General features: G+C 40.3%; 1 protein-coding gene across 3 annotated transcripts in view; it reads right to left on the bottom strand.

The window, feature by feature from the left end:
- SLC44A1 (solute carrier family 44 member 1) overlaps window positions 1-19641 on the bottom strand; it is a 93173-nt gene that overhangs the window by 24592 nt on the left and 48940 nt on the right. For all 3 annotated transcript variants that reach the window (XM_026866183.1, XM_026866184.1, XM_026866185.1), the window contains exons 6-13: window positions 13700-13869; window positions 11829-11918; window positions 9633-9760; window positions 8549-8735; window positions 6280-6445; window positions 4818-4974; window positions 4502-4585; window positions 3318-3455 (exon numbers count right to left, since the gene is read on the bottom strand). In XM_026866183.1, the coding sequence (XP_026721984.1) occupies window positions 3318-3455; window positions 4502-4585; window positions 4818-4974; window positions 6280-6445; window positions 8549-8735; window positions 9633-9760; window positions 11829-11918; window positions 13700-13869 (1120 nt within the window). The remainder of the gene's footprint in view (window positions 1-3317; window positions 3456-4501; window positions 4586-4817; window positions 4975-6279; window positions 6446-8548; window positions 8736-9632; window positions 9761-11828; window positions 11919-13699; window positions 13870-19641) is intronic.

Here is a 19641-nt window from a genome sequence, read left to right as displayed (position 1 = left end):
TTCTGGAGCCCCACCTCTCTCCAGTGCAGTATGGACCAGTCCATGGCAAATGGTGGAGCTGTGGTTCCACCCCTGGGGCAATCGATTCCAGGTGTACTGGATGCCTCTCCAAGTGAACACAAACTGTGGCCTGCACTGTGGCACTATCAGAATGGAGAAGAACGAGTTAGCAATGTCAATCGTGGCGTACCACTTGGCTGCCTTCGACTCCAGTTCATACTGGAGCTCTAGCATGTCCGACACTGCAGCACTCATTGCTGGCGTCACTTCATTCAGGCCATGGTAGTCCACAGTTAGCCTCCATTCGCCATTAGGCTTTCTCACTGGCTATATAGGGCTGTTGAAGGGGGAGTGAGTTTTGCTGATCAGCTTCTGGCTTTCTAGTTGACGGATCAGCTGATGGATGGGGACCAGGGAATCTCGGTTGGTGCGGTACTGCCGCTGGTGCACCGTCCTGGTAGCAATCGGCACTCACTGTTCCTCAACCTTAAGCCGCCCCACCACTGAGGGATCCTCTGAGAGGCCGGGTAAGGTGGACAACTGTTCAACCTCCTCCAGGGCAGCTACACCAAAAGCCCACCGGTACCCTTTTGGGTCTCTGAAGTACCCTCTCCTGAGATAGTCTATGCCCAGGATGCACGGGGCATCTGGGCCAGTCACAATGGGGTGCTTATGCCAGTCCTTCCCAGTCAGGCTCACTTCAGCTTCCAATAGGGTCAGCTGTTGGGATCCCCCTATCACTCCGGAGATGCAAATGGATTCAAGCCCACTGTAGCTCGATGGCATCAGGGTGCACAGTGCACCAGTGTTCACCAAAGCCTTATACTCTTGTGGGTCTGACGTGCCAGGCCATCGGATCCACACTGTCCAGTAAATCCGATTATTCCTTTCCTCCACCTGGCTGGAGGCAGGGCCCCTCTAATCCTGCTCATCATCACTCACTTCTTGTAAGAATGATTTACTGGTCCCCTCAAGAGGGTCAGACATAACGCTGGCCATTCTATTCTGTCTGGAGGATTTCTAATTGGACACTGGAGCTGCGCTTTTCTTGGAGGACTCCCCTTTTGCGATGGCCTTCCCTTTCAGCTGCTCTACTCGTGCAGCTAAGGCGCCAGTGGGTGTCCATCCCACCTCCTCATGTTCTCTCCATGGTCATGGAGGAAAAACCACAGGGTGCCTCGTGGTGTGTGCCTTCTACTGCCTTTTTCTTGGGTGGGGAAATGTTTATTTCTAATGGCTGAGACATCAGCCCGTGCAAGTGGAATGTCGGACATGTCCTCTTCCACTTTCTGGAGTCTCTGAGACAGTTCCTCCACAGCTGAGGCCCAGGAATATTGAGATGAAGGGAGATTTCCCTCATATTGCCGGAGCTTGCCAACCACTCCATCCACTGTTAGAGTGTGGGTGTCTGTCCACCAGGACACTATTGCCAGTGCTTTCGAGTGTGCTTCTGGTGCGCTCTTCAGGAACTTTTGCCACATCAGGTGTGTGCAAGGGACCTGTTCTGGGTCCATGGGTGACTGATCATCATTCAGATCACCATAGATCATATCAAACACAGCCAGTTCCCTGAGGTTCTGGATGCCTTTTCAATGCTGGTCCATTTGCTTAGCTGACATAGGATATCATCCTTGTAGGGTGCCTCTCCCTCACACTGAGCAGGATTCGCTTCCAAAGGCTGAGGGTTTGAGTCTGTTTCCCTGTTTTCCTATCAATGCCAGCATCCTTGGCCAAAGATCCCAGCTGCTTGGCTCTCTCCCCTCCATTTCAAAAGCACTGGTCCATTGTCCCAGCATGGGAGCAGCCAGGTGCAAATCTGCTTGCCTTGCAGGCGGCCGAAATCTCTCCTCATACCTTGCAATTCAGTCGGGTATAGAGATTGGACAATCACCTCTGGCCCTTCCTCCTGTTCCCGTGCTGGGCCTGGGTCTTCCCCATCCCTCACTTTGCAAACAGACTTTCTGGTATATTTTGTTTTCTGTATCGGGGCGACTGATACCAGCATTGGCTGGCTCTCTGGCTCAGCTGCTGTGCTGGTGGAGGCAACTGAAACTGGCTCTGCCTGTCCTCCCAGCCCAGCTCCTGTACAAGTAAGTTCACTCTCAGATCCTGCAGCCCTTTCTCCCCCTTGAGAGCAGTGAGTGTTATTAAAGAGGACACGGTAGGCATGGGCAAGTCCCGAACACATTGCAGCGAGTTGTGTCTCCTGGGTTTTGCCAGATTGGTAACACACCCTTTCTAAGCACTCCATCAGCTTTTCAGGGCTTTGCATTTGTTCAGGAGTGAAATTCCAAAGCATTGGAGGTGCCCACCAACTCAGGCGTTTGCCCATCTTTTCCCACACCCCTTGCAACTCACTATTATCTGACCTGGGGCAGGTTTCCGGTGCTGCTGTTGTTAAAGAAGTGCTGCATGGCCCAAAACAAGATCTGGCAGACACCCAGAAAACATTGTGCTGCAAATACATCGGCCTGAACACCCCAAGGATAACTGAAACTCCCCAAAACCAAGAGGATTTCTTCCCCTGGCTCACCCATAGAGGGGGTGAGACCCCTAACAAAAGTCCAGGTAGCAAATAGGTACCAGCCTGCCCCCACAAACAGCGATACAAACACATTGTAAGCAGTCAATAGCCAGTACATCAAAATAAGACCCTTTATACATTTTCCAACAACAACAAACATCAGCACTGTGATCATACACTGGATATAAGGATTAATCCAGCCCCACCAAGCAAGCAAGTGGGCCAGCATTGCAAACATTTTCTTATCAAACAGTACAAATACAAACAGAAAAATTACACCTAACAGATTGCTCTAACACACTCTGGTCAGGGTCTGTCCCTTTTTGATTCTTATTTCAACCCTCTTGTGTCCCACATTGGTGTGCCAAAAAGGCTGTGATAGTTTTAAGCCCTGCTGGGACCAGAGACCACGTTGGTGTTGTCCCTCCCCCACCCTCGGACACAAGTAGGGCACAAACCCCGGGTTAAAATAAGAAGAAATTTAATACAACAGTGTGATAATCTGAACAACAAAGTAGCAATGATAACAACAATAAACAGTAATAACAATAAACAAGACAAAAGATGTGCAGAGAAATACCACAATGGTTACAGACAGCCTGCGCACCTGATTCCCGTGACCAAAGCCACAAAGGAAAAACTTCCCGCGATGCCAAGCTGGGGACACTTAACCCTATCCTAGCTGAAGCCTCTCTGCTGGGGACACTTAACCCTATCCTAGCTGAACCAGGATAGCTTGCTACTATGTAAGTCCATTAACAGCTGTATATATAAAAACTGTATGCAGACATACCTTTCCTAGAAATAGCATAAAATCCCCAACTGTGTTTATGGCAGCCACTCGCAAAGCATTTTCCACTAGAATAACAAAGGCATCCTTTGCTGAGGTGCAGAAGTTAGTGCTGTTGATAGCTGTGGCTGTATATGCATTCTGGGAAAAGGAAATTGAAGATTTATTCATGGAATGATCAGGTATTTTAGATGGAGGAGGGGAGAGGAGAAGAAGATATAACTTCTGAATAAGTCATATAAGTCATATGATGCTAATGACAAAGATTCCCTTGAGAATTGTTGAATCAAGCAGTATCTACCAGCTGACAGAAGATACAAGGTAGAGAATTACTATTATTCTTCTTCCTCTCTCATCATTTATGCATTAACAAGTTTATTCCAAAAAACTAATTAAACAGAATTTACAATTTGTCTGCAGGAGGAGGTAAGCACTGGTACAACTACAGCAATTAAGTATTTAGAAAAAAATCTTCTGGAAATATTAGAGTCATACAAGTCCACCAAGATAATTTCTAGATACTTCACTGCATTCATGGTTAACCAGGATAATTTTTAAGGATTACACGGAGGTTTTTTGCCTGCTTTCTTCTGATTTTATTTTCTATATTTCCACAATTTCCACAAAAGAATGAACAACAGTCAAAAAGACATTAGAGATATAGATGTACTTAACAAAGATGGAACCACAGGCCAATAAAACCTCTTTTACAAAGGGGTCTGCCCAGCTATTGTGTCGCAACTTGCAACTCTTTTCCCACTTCATAGATGACGATGACAATTTGATGTTATATACAGTTTTTCAATTGTGTGAACCTTAAATATTACACCTAGAAAAGCTTTGTTCTCTTTTCATAGCAAACATATTCTGAAATTCAGATGTAGTTTGACAGGGTGGACATAAGTGGGAATGTCTCCAACCACTAAACAAGAAAGTTGAGATACCATATTCACAAAGATGAATAGTGGCTACTTTTCACCTTTGCAATATAAACAATGACTAATGTCGTGATTTGCAGTGTAATTTCAGTAATGGAGACAAGACTGAAGTGCTGTTATTCAAATCCAGTTCCAAAGTATAACACATATGTGTCTGCCTCAGACTGCATTCTGGGAATCTCTCTCTCTCTCTCTCTCTCTCCCTCTCTCTCATCAGCCCTTACAAAAAACAACTATTGAAAATATTACCTGATTTAAGTAAGTCAGGCACTTTTCTAGACACCAAAGGCAGCAGATGCAGGCTTTAAGCATACAACGAGCACAAGCATTTTCCTAGGAAAGCACAAAATGTGGGAAAACAAAGAGTAAACCCAACAAATCTTAAGAAAACAACATTCCTTTGTGTTTCAGTAACCCATACTCAGGTGGTAACTTAAGCAGTCCCCCTCAGTCCTGCCCTCCTTTAAAGACCCAAAACAAGACTTCCAGTCTCCTATGCAGATTAAATTAGCTGTAAACATGTCAGGCCATGAATTTCAGTAACAAAACAGAATATTTATCTTACTTTTCCTTTGAGTTGTGTATGAATATACATAAGAATCATTCGTGGTATCTTCACTAGTGTGATAATGAAAGACCCCTTTGCTACTGTTCCTAGGTGGTAACAAACAAGGCGATTAACAGATGCCAGAATAGGAGTAAATGGCAAATTCCTTTTCTCCCTGTTGAAAAATAGAAAAAGAATAGAATGATCAGTATGTATGTAATATCATCTAAAAGTGCTACAAATTCTCAATAAAACAACATGTGAAAGGAGCATATTATTCTTATATTAGTTTGCAAGGTAAACTGTTCACTCCACACTGACAGACAGTCTGTGCAAGTTACAGTTTTGGCCCTAATGCAGTAATAGGAATAGGATAAGGAATCAGTATGACTTGAAGGGTAGTCTTACTAGCAGTTGGCTGCATTACCTGTATTGCCAACTAGTAGTTTCAATAAAATTCAAAACCCTCCTAAAAGCATTAGAAGCAATGCTGATATTTTTTTAGTTGAACTACTGATAAACTTGCCTTCCCCTTCTTTCTTGTTCTGTTGGAGGTCTTTGTAGACACTGGAGAGGACATTACTATTTTTATTTATTAGGCAAATTCCTCTCAGATGTTTTGCATTTCTGATTTAGCTATTATATCCTCAAGAAACCAAGTATTAAGCCTTAAAACGAGCCATTTTATTGCAACATGGCTAGAATATTTTTAATCTGTCAGATGAATACTCACTTTCACAGTTTTGAGGCAATTCCCTCTACAAGATTTTAGTTATATTTGCTACCAAGGAAGCCACTTCTGTTTTTCTCTCAAAGAACAGCTCTAGTCAACATTTGAAGAATGGCTTTTCTTCTTTATTAGAAATATAAGCATAATAATAAAGATCTTAAAGGAACAAGTGCTAACATTCCAAACATAAAATACCTCCCCAGCTTAGGAGAAAGTTACTTTCATGTGAGTTTCATTCAAAAAAGATAAAAAAGTAGAGTCTTGTCAGAATGTGTATGTAAACAATGAATCTAACAAGACCCTAAGTAATCTTGTGTAAGAATATTAATGAAGCATTGTAAATAATTTAAAAGGCACAGTGAGTGAGAGTGTGCACACTTTGGAGTCATTGTTCTTCTGTGTCATTGTGTAGTAATAACTTCCCCAACTGGTACCCAGAACCTGTAGTTTATTAAATGTTATCGGAGCACTCTTTTGGTTACCCCTATCGTCTTGTTGGCTTCAGCTGTTTGGATTTGGTTACAAATTAAAGTTTATTATCTGTGTGAAGGCCCTTTGGTATACCTCCGTAACAATAACCAGCAAAACAGATTATTTTAGGACTTGATACGAATTTAAAAGAGTCAATACAATTCAACTGCTCTCCAGCTTTCATGATGGAAGCACTTATTCTTCCCAAAAGCTCTGTCCCCCATTACTTCTGCTAATTCCCCTTCTACACTACTTACAGTAGAATTAAATTGTTCTTACCTTGTAAAATAGTATGTCACAACAGCCCCTGCTACTGTCATCTGCTGACAAGCTAGGATAAACTCGCTGATCCAGATAAGTCCCACTGCATGGTACCACCACATGTATTTCAAAGGACCTACCATATGAAATTCAACAAACCCTTCTTCATTTGGGACAGGACTACCTAGAAATAAATGAGGGTAAAAAAAGGAAATGGTGCTTAACATCAACTCAGAAAGAAAGAAGCATATGGTATTAGCAGTTCATAACCGTCTACGCAGAACCCCTCTAACTTCTACTAATAGTTCTAAATGTCATGTTTAGGAAGACTATTGATAGGAAAGATACAGCTTTTGAAACAGTCAGGATAATGGCTATTGAAAAAGCACTAAAAAAAAATAATTCTGAGCATACTCCCGCAACACTTCTTTTACTTTTCAGCCACTTAGTGAAAATTTCAAAATCTAACCACCACCAAGTAGCAAAAAATTCTTATAATTAAACATAATAGAAGACTGCTTCAATCATTCTTAATTTCAGTCTGCTGGTCTGTTGGAATTATTCATACAGTGAGAATCACTATTAAACTTCATAGCTCCTTACACCTAGATGTCAACATTAACAATCACTTTTGGTCTTCCTTATGGTAAGTCTTTGTGCAAGTATTTCAACAGTATTTGTAGCTTTACAGGCATAAGGAGCTGCTTTAGAGATTCTAAACGTATGATTTTATACATTCAGAAACCCTGTCTGATCTGAACAGCAATATCATGTATTGAGACCGATAGCACATCAGAACTCTCCTAGGATAAGCTCTGTTTCAATATGTTAACTCACATTGAAATGTTTCATCTACAACAGTTATGTGAACAGCTGATGAGATTCAGAAAAATACTGAAAGTAACATCACATGCACAAAATTTTGAAACCATTGTTTTGACTTAGCTATGTTTTTACACTTATATAAAGATTTAGTATTTTCTTGTGAATAAATTGAACTATTGAAATAATTTTGGTTTTAGTGAACAAGCTTTTAATAAGTGTAGGCTTCTTATACACATATAATGTACACTTTTTCAGTTCTCCTGGTTTGGATTGAAAAGATCTGGCCCTATTTGCACAAAGATTTTGTTTAACAGTGAAGATAAAGTTAAAAGCATAAATTAGTATTTGCTGAATCATGGCCAGTTGAAGAATTCTGTCATTAAAATATATTATCAGCCTAAATTCTGCAACAAATTTAGTCCCTGCACTGTGGTCTTTAACCCAGAGAGTAAAGCATGGGACTGAAACTCAACTCACTTTCAGAGGCAAACATTTTCTGCACATCCCACAGCATGTAATAAAAACTAAAAATTGCAACAGTACTGAGAACAAGAATGCATGAATTCTATTACCTCCATCCCTCGCTAAGAATACAGGCTATGAAATAAAAAATACTTACCCTGTATTACCCTGCAATAGCTCTGTAACCTGAAACACTGCTACTTATCAGTAAATAAGAAATTCCAAAATTCTAAGGTTTTAATAATGAATGATATCTCTATCGCCTACAATTTACTGCACAGACACCTTCCATTTTAGAAAGCAGTTGCTAGGTTTCTCTGCTGAACTAAGATTTGAGCCTATAGGATTGATTAACTCCAGGAAGCTCTTGTCAGACCCTGAACACAAACCATGTTCTCATCTTCTACACTCTATACTGCTGGCAGAAATGGAGAGTACATTGGCTGCTCTCAGAATACAGTGTACAAATAACAGAAAAATCTCCCTAATAAACCTAGAAAATGAAGGAATAATACTGGACACTGAAGTTATGAACAAATAAAAACTATTTCCAGTATATTTACATTTTGGAAGACAGCAATTGTGTACAAGAGTGCCTTCATTACGGTTTCTTCATCTGTGTGAGTACTGGCTACAATACAACACTTGGTAAGATTAGTTGCAAGATTAGACTGGTTTTAACCTGTTGTGTAAAATTAGAGGGAATGACTTGAAAAATTGTTATAGCTGTCTTACCAACAGAGTCTTGTGATTTGCAACATGCCAACTTGCAATCAAATCAGAAAGCCAGCCTAAGGCAGAAAGTAACATACTGGGAATGCAGACTCAAACCCACAACTTTCTTGAAACAAGTGTTTTGAAGTCACTGAAGCAGACAGGAACACAAGCACAAAATGTTGGGTTTTTTTCTAGAGGTTCCCACGTGCTTTTTAACCAACTCAGCCTGAAACCATAAGAAATGAAGTGGAATTTATTCAAAATAAGCCTGATAGCTGCTTACCTGTAGTACCAAGGAAAAGCAGGACTGTGATCCAGTATATCCAGAAGACAATAAGCACAAAGAATGTCCAAAATGGTTGGAAGACTAGCAGCGGCAGGTGAATGAAGACCTTGCCAGCCACATGGAACAAGGCAATGGTGAGAGCTACTCGTTTGCGCATAATTAACATTATCAGGAACAAGATGACCTAGAGGGTTAAGTTTCCAAATCACATTTTAGAGAAATGAAAAATAAGCAAGCTATCATATTTAAACACAGCAAATTTAACACATGCTCTATCTGCAAACTCACTAGATCAATATAAAACTTCTATCAGCTTCTTCTGGTGATAAATTATTTTTCAAATTCTACTTATGGGGAATTCCAATATCATAATTAGGTTTTTGCAACCATCGTCAGCCTCAGATTGATGAGATCAGACCAGATGCTACCTCAGTTATGTTTTAGATGCCAATGAAATCAGCAAGATTTAACAAAGAATACAATTTAACATTCACATTTGAGCATGGTGTGGTGATCTTGTCATGTAAGTTTGTCAAACATTGCCAATTTTTAGTAGTAAAGTCAGTGACTCCAAAACAAACAGCAAGGCCTAAAGAAGATAAATTATTTCAGTAATCAGTATTTCAGTTTACATTGATCCTTCTCTAAATGGAAAAAGTTTGAGAACAACTGACTTCAGAAGTAGGAATGGTCTAAGGACTTTCAAATAAACTGAAATTACTAAGTATCTCTGAACTAGGAACCTAAGAAAAATCTCCTAAGTGAAACTGGATTGGGAGTCCAATATTGTACCTATTCTTGGAAGTCCCTGTGTACATTTTACAGTAGAGGAGAGTAGCTGCAGGGTTAGGAACTCTCTCCTGATTCAAAATCAGGTAATAGAGAAAAATGCCTGGAATAAATAAATAAATAAATAAATAAATAAATAAATAAATAAATAGCAACAGAGGTTGCAGTAGAAATAAACTCTTAAAAAATGTGTGCAATATAAACCTTTTGCCTGAATAAAAAAAAAAAAAAAAAAAGAGAGACCATCAGGAAGACAGAAAAATAAAGTAATATAGTCATTAGCAAAGGATACCGTGAAGACTGTAGCTGAAATGGCATATATCAGGAGAGCCTGAAGATTGTCTTTGGCTATTTGAGTCTGAACAGCACTGGCAGATATTCGTTGCTTAGCATAGAGCCACCACAGGACTCCTGTGCCACCTATGTTTAGAGGACAAAAATAAAGGATAAATGAAACGAGGACAAAAAAAAAAAAGGATAAATGAAACATGCTCATTTTATGTGACACAGTCATACTACCTCCTACCAAAGAAACTAAATAGTTTCTTCTTTTAAGTCTAGTCTGGTACAGAATACTCAAGGGCACTGATGCTTAACCCAACAGGAACTTTAGAAAAGAGAGAAGTGCTTAGTTCTCCTCTGTTACCCTCTTCTCAAGTGGATATAGTATTTTCACAGTCCCACCCCACTATGACCACTTAAGAGACCTGCAGCTCTTTGACTCTGTCTGAGTGAAGTGCATGGAAGGACTAGTTCATGGGAAGCCCTACCATCTCCCATTAGACAAGCAATAGAGGAACAAAAAAGAAGAATAGAGTTATATGGAGTTATAGGCGGTAAGAAACTTGGGGGGGTGTGTGGTGTGTGTGTGTGTGTGTGTGTGTCTCTGTGTGTGTCTGTGTGTGTGTGATACAAAATAACAAGAAGGAGTCTACAGCTCCTGGGAAGACTAATCAAGAAGAGAAGGAACAGCTCTGATGTTGAAAACAGTACCTCAGGTTAATGACACATATCTACACCTGGATCAGATAATGTCTTTTGGGCACTGGAAAAAACATTGGTGAAGGGCACAAGAGGCCAATATAATGTGAGGTAATGTCCTCCAACCCCTATTACAAACCCTAGCCTTATGGCCAGAATATAATTCTCCTATTCTAGCTACCTTTCCAAGGTAAACTTATCTTATACAGGACTCTAGTGTCTCAGGGAGATAACCTCTCCCCTCTGACACTTTCTTTCCCACCCTCTTTTGAGTATCCTTCTCTGTTCTTTTGTTATTTCTGCATCAGATGCATAAGCTTATCTAGAGACCACAAGTCTTTGATGAAGGTCTAAAATGGAGGATGCTCTTTTGATGTCTCTTAAACAGTGAAAACAGAACAAGCAGTATGTCTCACAAATGACATGTTCTTATTCTGTCTGTGTAATGGATGCAATTTTTTAGAACATAACAACAGATGGCAATAAGATAAGATTCAATTCTTTCACTCATAGTCACACAGCTTCTAAAGAGTATAAATGGAAAAAAAAAAAATCTATTTTTTTCCTTTTCTGTCATCAAGGATCCTAAGACTAGTAACCAGAAAACCCAAGTGATCCTGAAAAAACAGATGGTCTGCTCATTTTTCCCCATCCCTTGCAGTCCTGAATTCTAAGAATTAAATTGCTAGTGCTTCCTAATTTGATTATTCTATTTTTGTTCGTTCCCTACAGTCATCTGCCCCTACATTTTGGCTTAGCTACTGAGTTTCAATAGAAAACTTTAGTTTTACAATTGTAAAAGTTAATGTGATAAAGTAAGGCTGTTTGCATGCAAGCTACATAATTTTGGATAAGAAAATCTCTAGTCATTCCCAAGATGGCATGGCTGGTTGCATTTCATACATGACCTAGGTCATGCAGGACTTTTGAGTCATATGGAAATACAAGGATTTGATTAGAAATGCTGTAAACGAACCTTCGCTTCCTCTCCTCAAGAACAGGTCTTAGACACACCTACAGAGCTACTCAGAGGACTGAAGGGGCTGATGAACATGTCAGGCTTTTATGGGCACATCTACATCCTAGGGTTCCCTGAGGCTGCATAAACAATAGTTGCTCTTTGATTCCTGCATGCTTAGCACACTCAGCGAGAGGGTGGGCCATCAAACACACCCAGACTAGCTGCCTCGCTGACATATCTGGAAGGCAGGTTAAGAAGAAGGCAACATTTACTGCTGTGCAAATATCTCATATTGCTTATGTGGACTCTACTGAGATAGGCTGACAGGAAGCTTGCTAGCCAAGCAGGGTCTGCAGCAAATCTCTAGGGAGCAATGCACTCTCTGGGAGAGGACTGCAATTAAAAAGGTGGCATTTTTGCTGTATGTCTTGCAAGGGACTCAAAGGAAAGCTGAAGGGAAATGCATGGCCCAAGATCTATTCAGGATGTGGCTGGCTTGATGACATGCAGCACAAAGATTACAACTGGGAGACAAAGACGACTTACCAAGTGATCCCAGAATGACAAGAATTGTTAAAATCCAGACAAGTACTCTTGAAATGTACCTGATTATAACCATCAAAATCATGGACAACACTGCAAAAGACAATAAATAAAATAAGCAGAGCAATTATTTCAAGTAGAAATAGCCATCCTTACTCTCCCACTGCACTAAGATAGCTGCCTCCCAATAAAATTTTTAGACAGATTTCTGAGGCTTACAAACTCACTGCACAGACAGTTAAGGAAATTAGGCACCTCTACAACTTCTGCTTTGATACTGTTGATTAAAACAAAGAGAGCATAAATACATTTACATGGTACATTAAATACAAGACATAATGCATACAGACAGACAGAGATGTATTTAGACAGTGACAAAACCGACAGCAAGACATGACAGTACTCTGAGTCTGGCACACCTCCTGAGGACCAGAGCAGAATTTGCACTCAAATACACCTGTCAAACAAGTGCAGATAATATGATGTCTGTGTATTCCAAAATTTAATGCCAGTAAAAAGTAAAAAACCTGTTACTTTATTTTCAACATTCAAAATTAGTTCTTTAACAAGATTTGTTCACATCATCCCACTGCCACTACAATCCCAGCCAACTAAGGTTTAGTGAGTGGTGTATGTGTACAGAAGTTACATGAGAGCCACTGGAACCTGGCTTTCTGAATCACACAATTTGACCCATTGTTTAAAAATAAATTTTGTTTATCTTAGAAGGTATGAAAAATATTTTAAAAATAAACTGTATGTAAAACTCTGTAGTAACTTCAGACACTGTCTGAACAGTAGCACTGCTAATCAGAGACTAGCTTTCAGTTTCATAACAGTCATTATCTAATACTGCAAGTGTCAAGATAGAACAATAAACAGCTTTCCAGTCATAGTTGAAAAGATACTCAATGGTCTTTTGTGGTTTGGGTTTTTTTTAAATGGTATCTAGCATCCTTTATTTTTCCAACCACAAAGGCAGACTGAAAACAATGGACTTCTTTATCTTGTGCAGCTTTGCAATGTTTCTTTATAAACCACAGACTGCACACATTGTTCATACACATGGCTAATATCTGGAGCCTCCCATTTTAGGATTTCATATTTTATATCTGGTAGGAGTAAAATAGACTCATTAGGAAAGTAATTCATGTGGGTGAGCAATGTTTCACCTTAATTCACAAGACTTTGTTAAAACAGCACTTCAGACTAGTGCAATGTGTCACTCTATAGGCCAGAGGCATCTCGAAACTGCAGAAATGATTCAGCACCTCTATAGTGTTGGGCATTTCCCACTCTTCAGACAAGGCTGAGATTTTCGAAGGCCTGAAGTTTTTAATTTTAGGGGATGGGGAACAAGGAGGTAACATACAATACAATAAATGGGCACCTGTTTCTTGTTTTCCCTCTGAAAGTTCTCATATCCTTGCACAAGTATGTTAAGTGAAACAAAATGAACCCCCTACATTCTAGAAAAGTGTGCTGTTCTGTATTTCTCACACCATCCTTTTTATCTGGAAAGGGTTTATTTGGACTTGGACTGGCAGAAGATGAATATTAGAAATGGGAAAGAGGAATATGATAATAAAAATTAGAATGGGGATGCGCTGTTAACTATACCAAAACTAATGCTGACTAATTAACATCCTCTATCTTATAATCAGTGGAAGAGGAGAAAAACAAGGAATGCATATATATATTGCTTCTGAATAAGTTACCCATCTGTCAAACGAAATTTAAAAAAGGCATTCTGAACCATTTTCTAAGGGCTCATTGCTATCATACATGTTTTTTTGCTTATATTGTGGTTAGAGGGTGTTAACAATCTCCTAATGCAATACTAAGAAATATCTAGTAATGAGAAAAACAATTACCTAGTGATAACAAGCAAAGTCCCATTATAATCTCTTTGCTGGTCATAACTCCACTAATCAGCCTGTGTAAGACACTACTGTCACTGACAAAGGTGATCAGGGCCTCTGCAAACTTGGCATAGCAGGAAATGTTCACAGGAGCACAGCGATGGAAGAATGGAATAGGTGCACTGGTGACACAAGAAAAAAAAATCAGAAAAAAAATTACTCCTACTCAATATAAATGCCACATCAACACATAAATGAAAGGTGAATAGATGCAACCATTCCACCCTCATAACATCATAACCAGAAACCATGTGTTGAATGCACAAGTGCTGCTGGAATGAGCATGATCGTAATGGGAAGTGATGCAGTTCTTACAAGTAACCCTGTGAGGCTGGAGTGCACAATCCGACAGGAAATTATTACCCTCCCACACTTAAAGGGCAAGGCTCAGAAAAAACATATTCCTAGTTCCACTTAAACATGTCTCATTCAAGTGTCAGGTGGTAAATCAGCAGCTTTCATTCATGTTCGAATGGAAAATTGGCCCATATTTGCAGCAGAAGAAATCCCAGAATGACAATACTCTTCTTGCAAGCACACATTTTATGCTAAAAGACATCAGCACTTACAACCACTGACAAGCAAAACCAGTGTATTTATTCTTAGTCTTTCCCCATACTAAACTTGCTCTTGTCTTAAAGATTACAATCACAGTGTTTACTTTTATTAACTTGTTCAAAATTATGCACTACATTCTTTACAACACATGCAAAGATACCTCTATTGTTTCATTGTTCCTGAACTGTTTTGGAAGCATCCTGCCCAAAAATACTGATGCTATGCATTAAACTCTGCAGAATGCTCTGCAGAACCTGTTATCAGGACCATCAGAGGAAGATATAAGAGCTAAAAGTTCACTTTAAAAGTGGGTACTTTTGTTTTCCAAGTGTTTCCCATTAAGTAGCTGCTTTTCTTGCTCATAAACTGTCAGACCTGAAAGTGGCCTATTATATCATTTGATCAATCTTCCCAATTCCACTTCAGACACAAGTTCCATGAATTACATGTTCCTTCCTGTAATTGGATCCAATTAAAAAGAAATGTCTTTCATATTAAGTCAGTCTCTTCTTCTAAACTGTATTTGTTTCACCCTGCCCAATCTTCCTTACTTAAAAGATTTCAGTGGACTGTAGCACATAATCTTTTGCAGTTTCGCCATTTGAGTAATGACATATAAATGAGCAATTTGCTGTACTCAGTAACTATTTAAGCCCATGCATTTCCAAAATTCTAACCATAATTTTAAGCATGTAGTAAGTAAAGCAGCTGCCTTAGGCACATCCTTTCTAGGAATTGTTTTTTGGGGAAAAAAAAGACAATATGCTGTGTGTAACTATTCTGTACAGAATTTGGAAGAAATGATGATCACTCGCCATACCTGGGTTTTTAGCAGATCCTAGGGTTTTGTTTGAAGTGATTGACAATTATAAACTATAACTTACTGTGTTGAGTGGGTAAACGTATTTGGGGATGCTCATCATGTAGATGTACATAAGCCTATGGGACCAGATGGGATACACCCAAGGGTGCTGAAGGAGCTGGCTGGGGTGCTCGCCAAGTTGCTTTCCATCCTTTACCATCAGTCCTGGCAGACCAGGGAGGTCCCAACAGATTGGAAATAGACCAGTGTGATGCCCAGATATAAGCGGGGTTGCAAGGATGATCTGGGAAATCACAGGCCTGTCAGCTCGACTTCGGTGCTCAGGAAGCTGATGGAGCAGCTCATCCTGAGTACCATCATACAACATGTGCGGGACAACCAGATGCTCAGGCCCAGTCAGCATGGGTTTATGAAAGGCAGGTCCTGCCTGACAAACCTGATCTCATTCTATGACAGAGCGACCTGCTTATTGGATGAGGGAAAGGCTGTGGATGTTGTCTGCCTTGACTTTAGCAAGGCCTTTGACACCGTTTCCCACAGCATTCTCTTGGCGAAACTGGCTGCTCGTGGCTTGGATGGGCACAAGCTTCGCTGGGTAAAAAACTGTCCTGGATGGCCGGGCCCAGAGACTTGTGGTGAACGGAGTTAAATGCAGTTGGCAGCCAGTTCACGAATGGTGTCTCCCAGGGCTTGGTGTTGGGGCCACTCCTGTTTAACATCTTTATTGATGATCCAGACGAGGGGATCAAGTGCACCCTCAGTCAGTTTGCAGATGACACCAAGTTGGGTGGGAGTGTTGATCTGCTCGAGGGTAGGGAGGCTCTGCAGAGAGACCTGGACAGGCTGGAGCAATGGGCTGAGGCCAACTGGAGGAGTTTCAATAAGGCCAAATGCCGGGGGCTGCCCTTGGGCCACAACAACCCCCAGCAGCGCTACAGGCTTGGGGAGGAGTGGCTGGAGAGCTGCCAGTCAGAGAGGGACCTGGGGGTGCTGATTGACAGCCGGCTGAACAGGAGCCAGCAGTGTGCCCAGGTGGCCAAGAAGGCCAATGGCATCCTGGCTTGTGTCAGCAATAGCGTGGCCAGCAGGGACATGGAAGGGATCTTACCCCTGTACTCGGCACTGGTGAGGCCGCACCTCGATTCCCATGTTCAGTTTTGGGCCCCTCACTACAAAAAGGACATTGAATGACTCAAGTGTGTCCAGAGAAGGGCAACGAAGCTGGTGCAGGGTCTGGAGCACAGGTCGTACCGGGAGTGGCTGAGGGAACTGGGATTGTTTAGTCTGGAGAAGAGGAGGCTGAGAGGAGACCTCATTGCCCTCTACAGCTACCTGAAAGGAGGTTGTAGAAAACTGGGGATGAGTCTCTTTAACCAGGGAACAAGAGATAGAACAAGAGGTAATGGCCTCAAGTTGCATCAGGGAATGTTTGGACTAGATATTAGGAAGCATTTCTTTGCAGAACGGGTTGTTGGGCATTGGAATGGGCTGCCCAGGGAGGTGGTGGAGTCCCCATCCTGGGAGGTGTTTAAGAGTACAGTTGACATAGCGCTGAGGGATCTGGTGTAGTTAGTTGAGAATGGTTTGTGTTAGGTTAATGGTTGGACTAGGTGATCTTCAAGGTCTTTTCCAATCTAGATGATTCTGTGATGGTCTATTTTTGGGTATTGATGAAGACAGCAGTTAAGCACAGAAAGGTAACTGTCAAGTAGCCATAGTTGTTAGAAAACAAATTAAACCCATAATGATGGCTGCCTTATTTAACAGGTTGCCCATATATCTGCTCAGCCTCTTACAACATAGCCTGTTTTGGATATGCAGCATACTGCAGTTCACTATATGCAGTAATACTAGAAAAGACAGAAATTTGAGAGGTTTATTTAATCATTAACTGCTTCAACTTTCCAGAAAGCGTAGAGCATTTAGAAGCTGTCAATATCAATAACAAAGCTCAATTTTTGAGCTGAGAGTAGGCAAAGGACTGGCATTCCTGTATCCACATAGGAAAAGACCCAATTTGAAAAGGGGAATTAATGGGTTTAAAATACTGTTCCAAAATACATCCCAACAGGAAAACATGCTTTTTGCATACCAGAGTTTGTATTACTCATCTAACATCCATTAAACTATAGCAATTTCATGACACATTTTACCTATTTTCATGTGCAATATTTTCTAACTTTAATTAATTAAAAAAAATATAGGTTAGTGGTTGCTACAAGCCTTCTTGAGTAAATGGGACTTCTGAGAATCCACCTTTTGAGATTCGCTATTGCTTCACTGATTCTGACTGAATGAGTAGGCAAGAAAAGGTGTCTTGTTTAATAAAAAATACAGTAACAGATCTATTTGTCATGAGCTGTGCTATTTTATATGGCTTCTTGATTATAACTTCATATATTACATATTGAAATGGAATTACAATATTTCTGAAATAACAACATGATGCTTAATCATGAATAAGAGCAAGTAAAGTTCAAGACAGCAGATGGCTTTAAAATTTGTATTTTTAAAGCAATATTCAAATGAAATTAAGAGACCCATTTGACTGTTCAAGTATTAGATTTCAGAGAAGAGCTTTTTCCTCTCACTACTACACCTGGGCATATACAATAATCTGTCTGGGGAAAGCCTGGTTAGAATGTCACTGCTAGCTGGTCTTTACAACCTCTGCAGGGCAGCTCCTTGGCATAGCTCAGCACTGCTGGTTGATAAATAAATGCCGCAGGGAAAAGTTGGATAGGTTTTACTCCAGGGTTCTCTTAAACAGCTATGTCATGCTCTACTGAAGCTGAGATATGCTAGGCACAGTTTCTGCAAGAAACATGCATTGCTTGCTGCATTGCTACGCTGCACTGCTGTGTCAAAGCTGGACATAATGGCTAGAAGCTGAAGGATCAGAGTCCATGGAGAGGTGGAGCCTCAACCTGAAGGATGTGAAGAAGCATGGTCATCTAAAATAAAACATGAAGGGACAGTCCTCACATCACATACTATCTACATCCCATGGACCTAATGGGAATCAGATGACAGTTCATATCTCTGACAGATCAAATCTGAGAACAGATGTGTTAGGTAAGTTCTCCCTGAATGCTTCAGCCTACAGGGCATTAGGTTTTCATTTTTTTTGTCTCCACAGGATTCCATTTCCCCTCCAAATTACACTAATTTACTCAAATAATTTAATGATAAAACCAGAGTGGTTTACAGATACAATATTGGCCTTTTTTGTCTTAGGGCATTAAGTTCAGACTTCAATCTCAAAAATATTCAAACATATTGTATATTTTATTCATACCAAATAAAAAAGGGGAAATACGCCATCTACACCACAGCTTTTCAAAAATAACTCAAGGTAGTTTTCATGAGAAATTTACAGTGTCATTAGAGCTCTGACACACTGTTCTATCCTTCTGTTTACTTATTAAGCTATATTCATTCAGACTGAATGACATGGGAACACAGTTGGAAAAGTCAGTATAATTCTGGCAAAAATGAAGACTGACAAGCCTTTTCAGTATGCAGGCTGACACTGAAATTTTCATTTGTTTTTGTGTTACAGCTGTAACAGCTGGTTATTAATGGAATATTAATCTTCTGGCAAAAAGTTAAAAAAAAAGGTAATATTCAGGCTGATATTTATTGTCACTACAACCAAAAAAAGTTATTCATTGGAGAGGCTACCTTGCAGACAACACAGACTTAAATCAGAGTTTTCAGAACTGACACAATTATAACATTTAATAAAATCATAACAAAAAACTGCGCATAGGAAAAGACTCTGCAGTTACAGCCCACTACTTAATAGGTTTGAGAAGCTAAACTTCATGAACACACAATAGGATTTTTCTTGAGTGGAACTACTGACAGAAGGGTGTGCACTTCAAATAGATCACTTCTCAGCAATACTCATCTCCACAGTTCCAGCCAGCACAGCTAGCAAAGTTTCCAGAGCCACAAACTTTTCTATCCTACTTCCTAATAAGCAGTCTAATACAATATTTTAAACAATAAAAGTCAAATCGATCTGTTTATAAAATACAGCCCTCTTTTTGGTACTCGACCATCCTTATATTATTCATTTGGGGACTGAATGAATTAAAAAAAAAAGCAATTTGCTAAATATGTCTGGCTGAGGTAAGGTACAAGAAGTTAACACTGCAGAGAGCTGTGTGTCAATATATTATTTTTTCTCTCAGCGATCCAAAGTGCTCCTTAATTGTCTCTGATCTGCATTGCTGACAGGCAGCTGGCTATAGGCTGAACGGCAGTAAACCAGCTGATACTCAGCACAGTGTCAGTTACATGAGGTAGAAGAGAACTTGAATATATCAGCTCAATACCCTCAGTAACACATGCATGGATGGTCTGAGGTTTTTAAGAGTTGCTTTCACAATCTTTTAAAAACATGGCAACATTACACTAAAACACCACCAGAATAAATCTGTGCTGCATATTTTCTAAAGAACTGCCAAGAGCAAAACAAACCTCTTCTTCCTCCACCCCCAATCAG

Source organism: Athene cunicularia, assembly GCF_003259725.1.
Source record: "Athene cunicularia isolate RWA chromosome Z unlocalized genomic scaffold, athCun1 chrZ_part2, whole genome shotgun sequence".
In the NCBI taxonomy this organism is placed as follows: Eukaryota; Metazoa; Chordata; class Aves; order Strigiformes; family Strigidae; genus Athene; species Athene cunicularia.
The sequence above is the reverse complement of the archived record's forward strand: the minus strand, read 5'-3'. Positions and strand labels throughout refer to the sequence as shown.